The 12,545-nt window shown below is 40.6% G+C and overlaps 1 protein-coding gene across 1 annotated transcript in view; it reads right to left on the bottom strand.

The window, feature by feature from the left end:
* ARHGAP18 (Rho GTPase activating protein 18) overlaps nucleotides 1–10,327 on the bottom strand; it is a gene marked incomplete at its 3' end in the record, with an annotated part of 147,903 nt that extends 137,576 nt beyond the window's left edge. The window contains exon 1 of the mRNA XM_080700033.1: nucleotides 10,136–10,327. Within this exon, the coding sequence (XP_080556159.1) occupies nucleotides 10,136–10,248 (113 nt within the window). The 5' untranslated portion in view covers nucleotides 10,249–10,327. The remainder of the gene's footprint in view (nucleotides 1–10,135) is intronic.
* Nucleotides 10,328–12,545: the final 2,218 nt, after the last annotated feature.

A 12,545-nucleotide genomic window follows, 5' to 3' on the forward strand; every position in this document is an offset into this window, starting at 1 on the left:
AAGCATTTCTCACTTTGTTAATTATATCAGTTCTAATCTGATTCAACTAAGGTCACAAGAACATATGTCAACTTCTACCTCCTAAATCTTCTAAGGAAATCACAAATACAAACAAGTACATAATCCTTAATGGAAGATAGACACATGCTTAGGAGACATGGAAAGCCATATTCATTGGGGTGCGCAAAGCTCCCCTGTGCCTTGAGAAGGACACTGTAGTACACAGTAATTCGAAACAGATAAGCTTTCAACAGCAACAAATAAACTTTCACTTGTCACGTCATAAGAGTCCTGACAGGCAAAGAAACAGTGAACAGTAAAAGCCCAATTTAGCTGAAGATTTTATTTGGGTTTGAAAAGTTTACTTCTAAACCTGTCATTGAGAACTCGGAACGTGGTCTCTTCTGATGATGCTGTTCAACGCAATGGCATTTTGGGTTTTCTGACTGATAAAAGTAATCTTTTAATTCATAAAATGCAGAAATGGAGATTGCATAGCCCAATGGAATATAAGTATGATTTGTGCCCTACAGAGAATGGCTTTTGAATTTCTACAGGCAAACCTCTCCACCTCACTCCAGCTTTCCCTTCCTCTAGCCACTACTTGCCCTTCCACCAAAAACGTCCCCAGACTCTGAGCAGTGGAGGCAAAGCAGCCCACTTCCACGAACCATTTTTAAAGAGGAGTGGCCATGTTTATGGGAACTGAAAGGCAATTGAAAAGGTATAAGAAGAGATTTGAGAAAAACTCAGAGGATAGTTTCTGAGCTTAGAGTTTGCTACACAATAGGCTTTTACACCAAAGGTATTAGGTATGATCTAGATAGAAAAAAGTTAATAGTCCAGTTTTTAAATTTTTACACTAACTGAGAAAGGCGATTGTGGCACAGGACTCAAGAGGAATTGGTCGGGGGAATACACTCTCCAGTTCTCTACCAAGAATATCACACCCTCAGCTTAGCTCGGCTCCATGAAATATCTCTTTTTGGTTATGAGATCAATAGTTGTTCATAAAGTATTGAAATATATTTTAAAGAAAAAGCATAAAACTTTCTTTTTCTCAAATACTTTGGCCAGAGTGATACATGCCTCATTTTTGCCTGAAAATATTCAAATTGCTCTTCAAGGAATATTAGCAAATAATTTCTCCCTACTCTGTAGTAGATGGCTTTCTAGGTTATTAAAAGTGACATGATTTACAAATCTACATGTACCCAAATGAAACTATAAAAGATATTCAGGCACCTAGGCCAAACCAGAGTTCAATACCTTTAAGCCCTTTTTAGATACTTTTTTGCATTTTTATAGTTATTTAAATACATATCAATTTGATATAAGATTTATACTGCTATTATTATTATTATTATTATTATTATTATTATTATTATTTGCAGTACTGGGGATGGAACACAGGGCCATTCAATCTCCGAGCTACATACCCAGCCCTACTTTTTAAATTCTTTATTTTGAAACAGGGTCTCACTGAGTTGTAAAGGGCCTCACTAAGTAGTAGTTGAGGATGCCCTTGAACCGCAATCCCCCTGTCTCAGCCTCCCAAATGCTGGGATTACAAGAGTGCGCCACCACACCCAGCTAACTATATTGCAATTATTTTTTAAAAAAAAGTAAGTCAGACTAAATGTGCATGAGAGAAAACATTCATTTTCCAAACCATTTACAAATTAATCCAAAAACTGTTTTTAACACTATTTTCAAATTAATTCACAGACAGGTAACAGCCTTTGTCTGTCATTCATTATCATAGAAAACATGTTTTATGTCAAACACTCTTCTCAGGAAGTTACATTTGTCAACTCAACCCTCACTATAACTTTTAAGCATTATCACCAGGTGGCAGAAGGAAAGAAACTGAGAGCCTAAGACAATAAATAACTCAAGGTCACACAGCTATTAAACCACAGAGCCAGAACTCCAACCCAGGTAGTCAGCCACCAACTCCTCCTCCCGCTCATCCATTCAGATTTTTATTTACTCAATTGGAACAAGTACTTTGCTAAATCTTCAGTGTAATAGATATGTATCTCCCACCAGAAGAAAATATAAACCCACAGGCAAGGTCCCTACTCATCATGAACTGACATCCAAGATTATATGGTAAAATAAAGAAAATACAAGCTAGGCATGCTGGCACACACCTGTAATCCCAATACCTGAGAGACTGAAACAGGAACATTGTAGGTTTGAGGCCAGCCTCTACAACATAGCAAGATCTTGTTTCAAAACAAAAATAAAAAGGGCTGGGGGTAGCCGGGCGTGGTGGCGCACGCTTGTAATCCCCGCGCTTGGGAGGCAGAGACAGGAGGATCGCGCAGGTTCGAAGCCAGCCACGCGCGCTGGCTTAGGAGACCCTGTTTCCAAATAAAAATAAAAATGTAAAAATAGGTCTGGGAGTGTAGCCCGGAGGTAGAAGGGCTTCCAGGAACCCCAGTACCACCAAAAAAAAAAAAAAAAAAAAAAAGGCTGGGGGTCTATCTTGGAAGTAGAGCATTCCTTGGTTTAATCCCCAACACCAAAAAAATAAATAAAAATGAAAAATGAAAATTAAACCAAAAAGTTCAAGTAATATAACTCAGTTTAAGTGAAATATTTGGGGAAAAATTAAGAAAATGTACTAATGAGGTTCTAGTAATAATGGTTCCCTCCTTTGTATTTTTTAAAGAATTTTTATAATTAAGCTGGTAAAGCAGACAAGAGCATCATTATTCTGATTTCAGAGATGAGGAAACAGCTGAAAGGACTGGGTCATTAGCCAAAGATGCCACATCCTTCCTGCAGGAATCTGCTCTGCCCCAGATCCCACTTCTCTAAGATCAAAAATGGCCAGGTGGTACACTGCTTAGAGATGTACCAAGGCTTGCTCAAAAAGCAATGACACCAATCTGGTTCCCTTGTTAAAATTCAAAATAAAGAGAAGAGTTACTTAGCTATGAGATGGAAGTTTATACAGAGACATCCATGAAGAGCCACCATTCTGGAAATGAAACAATATTTTAAGAACCATTGGGCAGAAAATAAAGTCTCAGAGAGCAGCAAGCAGCCGGAGACCACAAGACCAGTCACAGTGGGCAGAAGAGAGATGCCTTCTTTCCCTACGACCCAGATCTCAGTGAAAAACCCTATTTCCTCTAAAGAAACATGTGTTATCTGTAGTCAAAAAGGAACTACCAAATGCAAGTGTGAGGGAGATGCAGTTTCATCCTTCTCCAACACAGAAATTCAGATACTTGGTGGACTTTGTACAAAAAAAAAAAAAAAAAATGCAGATGTTGGTAACTGGCCACACATGTCTCCATGGTTTCTGTTTACTTCTTGCACATAAGGATAGCAAATAAGAAAAAACTTGGCCAGTTGAAAGTAATAAAGGCAGAAGTCAAAACTATGTGCCTTGGGAAAGATCCAAACATGCTCCTCCCTGCTTCCCTGCCCTGATCCGCTCCCCACACCTTTGCTCATCCCCATTCTCCTCAAACGAACCTTCTTATTCTCTAGCTCCTTTCCTAAGAGAAAAACCCCATTGAGCTTCATAGTGAACAAAGCTTTCACAACACACCATTCCACCTCCAAGTACTTGTATGAGTTGAAAGGTCTGCATCAGGACGTTTCTAAAGGAGAGAGCTCAGGTGCGAGCTGTCATCACACCTGTCCTGGAACATCTTCTCCCCCACCCCAAACAAGTGAGGTGATCTCATTATTAATGGCCCCCTTGTTATAATAACTTAAACCATGGTTTTGCTGTACGGTGGCATCCTTCTAGAGCTCCTAGTAATGCCTTCGTGTGGTTTGTCTGAGGGACCTGAGCTTCCGTAGTTCCAAGCTCGCTCCCAGTGAGATCACTAGGATGACGAAGACAGTATCTTCCCAGGAGACTTGCACAGAGCCCAATCAAGAGACAGCAGCCAACAGAGCATGACGCCACATTCATGGGCAGAAGCGCAGGGAACTTCAGATTGCGCCATGGGCAGCCTTGGCCTCTAGCATGCTGGGTTCTTTTTCTAATGAGTGAGAATGACACCGACAGCTTGCTGGGAATTTAAAAAGCAGATAAACAGGATCTTTTGTTCTGGAGGTCATTTCAAATGTTAAAAATGATAAAGTCTAACTGCCAGGCTGTGGTCTAGGAGCAATGGTGTACATCACACTAGATATATCACTAGGCACAAAGGTGCATACCTGTAATTCCTGGGAGGAATGACAAAGGAGGATCAACAGGTTTGAGGTCAGCCTCCTCAGCAACTTACTTGGACCTTCAAAATTAAAAATGAGCTGAGGGTGTAGCTCAGAGGTAGAATGCCTTTCCTGGGTTCAATCCAGTGAGTGTGTGTGTGTGTGTGTGTGTGTGTGTGTGTGTACGTACACATCGATTATGGAGAGTCTGTTTTGCTTCAATGCTCTTAGAAGTACAACAAATACTAATAAAACTTTACTCATAAGAGTAATGATTAATCTTTAAATGAGAGCAAGCCCCACTTAGACAGAGTGCATGGAGCAGTACAACGAAAGAGGCAGCCAATGTCCATGGAAAACAAAGCAATTTTTCAGCAGAGTTTTTATTTTCTTTTTAAGAGGGAGGGGATCTTTGTGATTTATAAATCCTTATATTTAAAATATACAAACTTATGCCGAGCCTGTTGGCACACCCTTGTAATCCCAGCACTTGGGAGGCAGAGACAGGAAGATTGTAGAGGTTCGAAGCCAGCCTCAGCTACTTAGTAAGGTTCTCAGCAACTTAGTAAGACCCTGTTTCCAAATAAAGTATAAAATAGGTCTGGGAGTATAACCCAGAGGTAGAAAATCCCCTGGGTTCCACCCCCAGTACCACCAAAAAAATACATAAATAAATAAATAAAATACACAAACTTTATATAATCCCAATAAAGATGTTTTTAGACAGGCTCACAATAATCACATCTCTTAGATGAGAATACTTCAAAGGTAAACATCATATCCTCCTAAATAAAAGCAAGGATGGTCCAGGCAGAAAGTGGGTGTGTCTTCTAACAATTTTGGAAGAACTTATGGATATGGCTTCCAAACTACACAGTGAAGAAAGAAGTCTTTAAAAAGTGCCCAGATGTCATGAATGTAAAGACAAACTTGATTTAGAAAAATAACCATATGAGGAGGCTTAAAAGAATTCGTGTCACTACTAAATCCTATATAATGAGAGTGAGAAAACAGGCCTTAATTAACTTCAGTATAAAACTCGTTAACAAACATCTTGTCTCAGATAATACATAAATACAGAAGGAAGAAGCTTTATTAATGGTGTCGTACATGGGTTCTCAAAGTGCTATGGGGATTGACATAAAAACATTGACCTCATCAATAAAGACTGCCTGGTTTTCTCTTGATGCCTCCCTCCAAAAGATGTTTCTAGCTTGGATGCCCAACACTGAGCTCCAGATCTTATCTAGCCCATCCTATGTATATACCCCCAAAAGACTGTCCTAGCTAAATTGGCAACTCCCTCCTTACCAGTTTCTCTAGGCCTAAACCCTTGCAACAATCTGTATTCTCTGTGCTCATAGGACACAACCATCAGGAAATAATCCTCCACACCACCTTGAAAAGCATCACTGCTCACTCCAACACCCGTGCAGTGACCAAGTTACCTCCTGAGTGGTGCTGCTGCTTCTATGATCAGTCATTGACATTGAAGCCAATGCAACTTTAAAACTGAAATCTTCTCTTCTTCCTGTGCTTAAAACTCTCTCCCTCAGTGTCTTCCCATCTTAAAGTACAAACCAAAGTCCCCTAGTGCTCTACGAGGCCATTAGTTGTCACCCTGCTTTCTTCTTGCACCCCTCCAGACATGCGGGTTCTCTGCTCCTCTGGGTAATCTCCTTTCTGCCTTGAAAAATCTTGCTCCCAGATATCTGTAGGGCTTGACCTCTCACCTACTCAGGTCTTCATTTTTTTTTTAGGTCTTTATTTTCTACTCCAGGATCCTCCATAATACACGGGTGTTCATTTTATTCTCCATTATAACCTCAGCACCTGGACAACAGCCTGACATGAAGACTCAGCGATTCAATGTAGAAACACCAAGAGATGCTCACAGTGTTGAGGAATGGGACACCTGAAAGAGTCTAGAACTCATAAGCATATGAAGACATCTTCTATGTGGTACACCACGTTTTTGATTATTGTTGGTAGTGTGTGTGTGTGTGTGTGTGTGTGTGTGTGTGTGTGTACGCGCGCATGCATGTTACTAGGGATTAAACCCAGGGGCATTCTACCTCTGAGCTACAATCCCAGCCCTATATATTTAATTTTGAAATAGGGTGTCACTAAGTTGCAGAGTGCCTCACTAAGTTACTGAAACTGGCCACAAACCTGTGAAACTCCTGTCTCAGCCTCCCAAGTACTGAGATTACAGTCGTGCACCACCACACCAGGCTGGGCAATAGTTCTTAAAGGCGGACAAGGGGAAAAATGGAAGGAGGGAGTCCGGCTGCAAAAAAATGACCCACCCACATTCCATCGCAACATAAAATTCAATGTGCAGATCTCAGTCCCCATCAGTGCCTGGAGGCAGGTGGTTGTCCCACTTCAAATGGTAAAAGTTGCTATGGCTCAAAAAAGCCTTTCAAAAAAAAAAAAAAAAGGTTCAGCTTCAAAAGTCTAAACTTTCACATTTTGCTTCAATTTCAAATATGTCATCCTTAAGTAAGCACAGAGATCATGCTTATGTTTCTTCATGCATGACAAATACTTATAAAAATTCTTCTGAAACAAAGAATACTCTCTATGCGGCAAAGTTCAATCATTTTTTTTTTCTTTTCATTTTCCTTTTCTTTACCCAGTGCTAAAGAAAATAGCAGCTATCTGCACATCATATACTGGTCCATGGGACTTTATGTGGATCATCCCACTTAATGTTTCCAATGAGGTACCTATTATGAAGTTCAATTTGCATATAGAGAGTTAAGGCCTGGTGAGGCATGCCTATAATCCCAGTACTTGGGAAGCTGAGTCAGGAGGAGTGCAGGTTTGAGACCAGCCTCAGCAATTTAGCAAGACACTGTTTCAAAAGAAAAAATAACATAGGGCTTAGAGTTAGAATACCTCTGAGCTTAATCTCTAATACCAAGAAAACAAAAACAGGTAGAAAGTTAAATAACTCTTCCAAGGCTATATCTGCTAAAGGGTGGGAGGTCAGGATGTGAACCCAGTCAGGTTGGTCTCAGAGCCCCAGGCTTCAGAGCTCATAATGCCACAGTATGGTGCCTCGAGGTTCTGTGTACCAAACACCAATGACAAATGGGGTCAACACAACCTTATATGATGAACACCATGTATTTGTTCAAAGAAGTCATGAAACTATCATTCTTCAACCTACTGAGGTGAAGAGTTAAAAGGTCCAGTAAAAAAAAAAAAAAAAAAAAATCAGTTGACAGATAAACAAAATTTAGCAAAGTAGTTGAATAAAAAAATGTGACACAAAGCAATCAGAATGGTTTTTGCTTTAAGTGATGATAAAGTCAAAACACAATAATAAAAAAAAAAAAGCCAGGCATGGTAATTCCAGTACTTGGAAGGCTGAGCCAGGAGGATCTGGGTTCATGACCAGCCTCAGCTACTAAGTGAGGCCCTCCGCAAATAGTGACACCCTGTTTCAAAAATAAAGAATTAAAAATCGAGCTGGGGGATGTAGTGTGGGAGGTAGAAGTCCCCTGGATTCAGTCCCCAGCACCACACACACACACACACACACACACACACACACACACAGCAGTAAAGTTACACAAAATTATTTGAAAAACTGCTTTTCAAAGTAAACATTAAAGATCTTGCTCAGAAAAACAAGTAAATAAAATCTTATAAATATACCTACTCATAGAAAGTGGTTTCCTTTTATTTGGCTGTGTATAAGTCAGCCAGAACAACTAATATTAACATATTTCTTCAAATCCTGATGTTTTGAAAAGATATTATGAAAAAAAGAAAACAGGATTCCACAAATATTTGAGAGGCCCTAACCAAGAGTGGGAAGAATTCCTTAATCAGGCATCCAATAAATGTGTTCTGATGAGAGATAATGGAATGGAGGAAATTTTAGACTGATTGCTTACAAAAATATTAATTCCCTACTATTGCAGTTTCTCAAAAGACCAAAACAACAACTTAAAAAGTCTGTGCATGACATATTCCAAAAATGTCTTTCCAGGCTAAACAGAGTACATCCCAAACTCACATTATGTTTATCTGACAAATTAACTCCATTCTCAAGGGTAAAAGTCAATAAAGATTGTCCCTCCTCCTTCCTCCCGGCCCTCAAACCAGGCTCCCATCTTCTCTAAACACAAATAACTATCCCTAGAACTAAAATGTCCCTGGTGGGAGTCTGGGCCCAGTATAGGCAAGGGATATGGCAGCCAGCAGGGGAGGCCTTTGGGTGGAGACATGGCCCCAGTTTGAGCATGAACTGTGTAGGCAACTGTCCGCCCAGGCCCCTCAGTGCCTCCTGGTTTTGCTTCAGCAGTAGTTGAGAACCATCCATTTCTCTTTTGTTTGCTTAAACCACTGGAGTACAGGCCACCCACAACAAGCTGAAAAACTGCAGACACAGGAAAAAGTCTTGGGAACTGGATCTGCAGCTGTAGGCAAATCCTAGAACCACAGACCTCACAAAAGGCATAAGGAATCCCTGAGGTTTGAGTCCTCAAAGTGAAAATGAGAAGTCTGGACTCAAGGAGAGTCCACGGTTCCCTCCCCTCTCCCAATCATGATCGGAGCTTCAGCTCCAATCCCAAGGCCACCTCAGCGTAAAGTCGCCACAGCACTGGCTGAGCTTGCACATTCCGGCAATTTTGACTGACATATAGAAGCCAAGTTGTGGATGGTGCAAGGTTCTCTTTGCAGGTTCCTTACTTGCAAAGATCACTACATATATTTCTGTTCTACACAAAAATGGATTAGAACAGTTAATGATTTCACAGAAAATACTTAAAGTGAGAGAACATAAACACTAACACATCTACAGCAAAAGCAGCAATTCTCTTTATCTTTGGAAATGAATTCATTCAACAGAATACATACTGTGGATGCCAAGGGAGAAAAAGTTCTGGGTCAGACTACATCCAACCAGACTATTACAGCCTTTCCTTTGATTTTCCCACCTCCCCCATATTTGGGGATTTAAAGACAAATGAAAGAAGGCATTATTTCAGTTTAAGACAGCATAAGTCAGAGAAGAACAAAGAAGGTTTTATTATCACAGTTAAGTATCAAGGGGGAAATGCACTTACTGATAACTAATTTAGTGCCTGAGGCTATTAGGTTAGCATTTGCTTTCTGCAGTCTTCCAGGCCAATATTTGCAATTTATATCTAAGAGGGAGGCAAAAATATTCAGCTAGTAAGAAGGTCATTAAGGAGAAAAAGGGGGGAAAAATCCCTTGGAAAACAGAGCAAAGTACACAGATAGGGAGAAAGGTACCCTTTGCGCCTCAGTGGTCTGTAGGACATTTGCCCTCTCTGCCTATAAAGTGATTTAACATTAACCGCATTTCACACCAGTGGCAGAGTACTATCTCTTGACAAAAACTCCCTTTTGAAAGCCCCAGGAGGTTAAAAAAAAAATTCACGTACACAAAAGAATGTGAAACATACCGCCACAGGCCAGTGTCTTGGGCGCTCAGCCTAAAAGGTTTTCTTTCAGCGAGAAAGGAAAAAATAAAATAAGCCACACTCTAACAACAACAGCTTGTACAGTGAACAGCCTCCTGCTTTTGGCAGCCTTTCCCAGCTAACAGTTCCAGAGGCTGTGCCTTGAGCCCATTCAAGAATTCCATCTCATAGGAAGTGTTTCAAATAGTCATTTGATATTTCAGCATTTGCAAATGCACCTGTTAAAAGCAACTAGTCCGAGAGAGCCATAAAGCCACAATCCCAGTTCCTTCTGGTCTTTCTTCGTGGGTAATCACATGGGCTATCTCAGACCAGGGCTGGAGGAGAAGAAACGTCAGTGAATCCACACCACACATGTCTACTGCAGCACAAAGTTCGGTTCCAAAGGCACAGGTAATTCCCTTCTCCCCGCACCAACTTCCCTGTCACTTTTTTCCGGGAGCAGGGAAGAGCTTATTGTTTTGTTTTCTGGGCTCGCTTACCTGGAGGTGGCTTCTTCGCCTCCCCTTGCATGGTCCCCCCCTACAGTCCGATCCTTGCCACTGGGGTGGTAGGCAGTGAGCACCACTCCCTGGGAACTGGAGAGCCAGCTCATGGTGAGGCACAGGGCATAGTTTCTGCGCTCCTGACACTGAGGGGAATGAAGTTCCTGTCTCGCCTGGCAACTTGCTCATTAGCATCGGCCAGCTCCTCCCCGGGGCGGTTCACACGGAGGGCGGGGTCTCTCGCTGGGACTCCCCCCACTCTCCAATTAGAAGCCCTGACTGCTGAATCCTTCAACCCCCGAGAGAGTCCAGCCTGCGCCCCGCCCCCAGGCTGTCGGGTTGCCCCTAATCCCGAATTATTCTGATCTGATTAAAATGCCAGGTCGAAGAGCTCGGTGTAAGCAGGAGCCGTTTTTTGGTAAAGAAAAAAAAAAAAAAAGTTACTGCAGAGCTTTTTTTTTTTTTTCTTTCTCAATTCCTGTTTCCATCTGATAATTTCTGCCACTTCATGTAACATGAGTCAGGACATTTTTTAACCCCTTCCGCGCCGCGATAGCACGAACCACAGCAAAACCCAGGGAACCTTCAGAGTTTGGCTGTACACGACTTCATACAAATGACTGTGCGCCCTGGAATGGCACCTTCTCTCATGTAAGAACCAGTGCCGGTGCCGCTCTTGTTTTATCAAAACACTCTTCAGTTCTCAAGAGACACATCTACCTAGGCAGTTATTGCTGAGAATAAAAGAAGCGCCCACGGAAGTATCTTGACTAAAACATCTGTTTTAGTGTCTTGATGATGGATTTGAACAGAATTGTAGCCTAATTCCATGCTTTTTCACCAGAAATGCTGTCTGTTTTGAAGAAACTCAGAAGTTGCAAAAAATACAAGAGATATCTGTATTACCCCCTCCCCCCGCAAAAAAAAAAAAAAACCCTTTTGCCTCCCTTCACTAAACCTAGTAATCGGAAGCTCTTGGCTGATCTTTAGGATCAGTGTGCCTATCTAAAATTCCTTGTGGATAAAATATTTCCAAATGCTATATCTGAAGATATATTAATATTCCAACTAGAAATCCTAAAAATTAACAACAATAAAGGCAAACAATACAACTTAGAGATAGGTAAAAGATTAACATAAATAATGAATCTCCACAGATAACCAATCTTAGTTGTCTGTTGGATGGAAACTCTTGTTTCTCTGGTTCTGGTGAGTGTTACCTATTTCTTCTTTGTAGTTAATCTCTTTGAGTATTTTCTCTAGCGCTGGTTTTGAAGACATAAATTCCTTCAGTTTCTGTTTGTCATGGAAGCTTCTTATTTCTCCATCTAATTTGATAGAAAGTTTTGCTGGATAGGAAATTTTTGGCTGGAAGTTGTTTTCTTTCAGAGTTTGGAATATGTTACTCCAAGCCCTTCTGGCTCTCATGACTTGGCTTGGGAAGTCTGGAGTGATTCTAATTGGTTTGCCTCTGAATGTCAGTTGGCCCTTTGTTTTTGTTGCCTTTAAGATTCTCTGCTTGGCTTCCACATTGGTCATTTTGACAATTATATGGCGTGGGGATCCTCTTCTCCGATCCTGTCTAAAGGGAGTTCTATAAGTTTCCTGGATCTGTGTATCAACCTCTTGCTCTATATTTGGAAAATTTTCTGCTATTACTTCCTTGAAGAGATTGTTGATCCCTTTGGTATCACTTTCTTTTCCCTCCTCTATTCCAATTATTCTTAGGTTAGCTCTCTTAAGATGGGCCCATATTTCTTCAATGTCAGATTCCTGCTGTTGGATATTTTTTTCTAGATTAGAAACTATGCATTCATTTTTGGATTGCTCATCTTCTAAGAGCAAGATTCTGTTCTCCATGTGTTCTAATCGGTTGTTTGTGCTTTGAATTGAGGCCTTTACTTCATTAATTGCATCCTTTATCTCTTTTTGGCTCTCTCTGAGTTCTTTTCGAAGCACCTCTATTATTTCTACAGTTATTTTCCTGATTTGATCTTCTAGAAATCTCTGGTTTTCTGTTTTATCAGGTTCTGATGTTGTGGGGTTGTGCACATTCATTACTTCAGTGTTATTCCTCTTTCCCATGATTTCGGAGGTTTGTGCCTTCTCTGGGTTCTTCCCTTGGGTCACTATTAGTAACTTTTAACTCTGTTTACATTGTCTTTGGATATACAATATTTTCTTTTATTTTTTAGGGAGTTTGTATATTCTTCTGTTGCCTGTGCCATTGAAATCATATCCAAGAAATCACTGCCAATTTCAATGTTGTGAGGTTTTATGACCCAGATTTTCTCCTAAAAGTTTATAGTCTTAAGATTTATATTTAGGTCTTTTATCTATTTTGAGTTAATACTTGTATATGGGATTAGGTAAAGGTCCAATTTTATTCTTTTCCATGTAATTATTA

This window comes from Muscardinus avellanarius, assembly GCF_963383645.1.
Source record: "Muscardinus avellanarius genome assembly, chromosome: 8".
In the NCBI taxonomy this organism is placed as follows: domain Eukaryota; kingdom Metazoa; phylum Chordata; class Mammalia; order Rodentia; family Gliridae; genus Muscardinus; species Muscardinus avellanarius.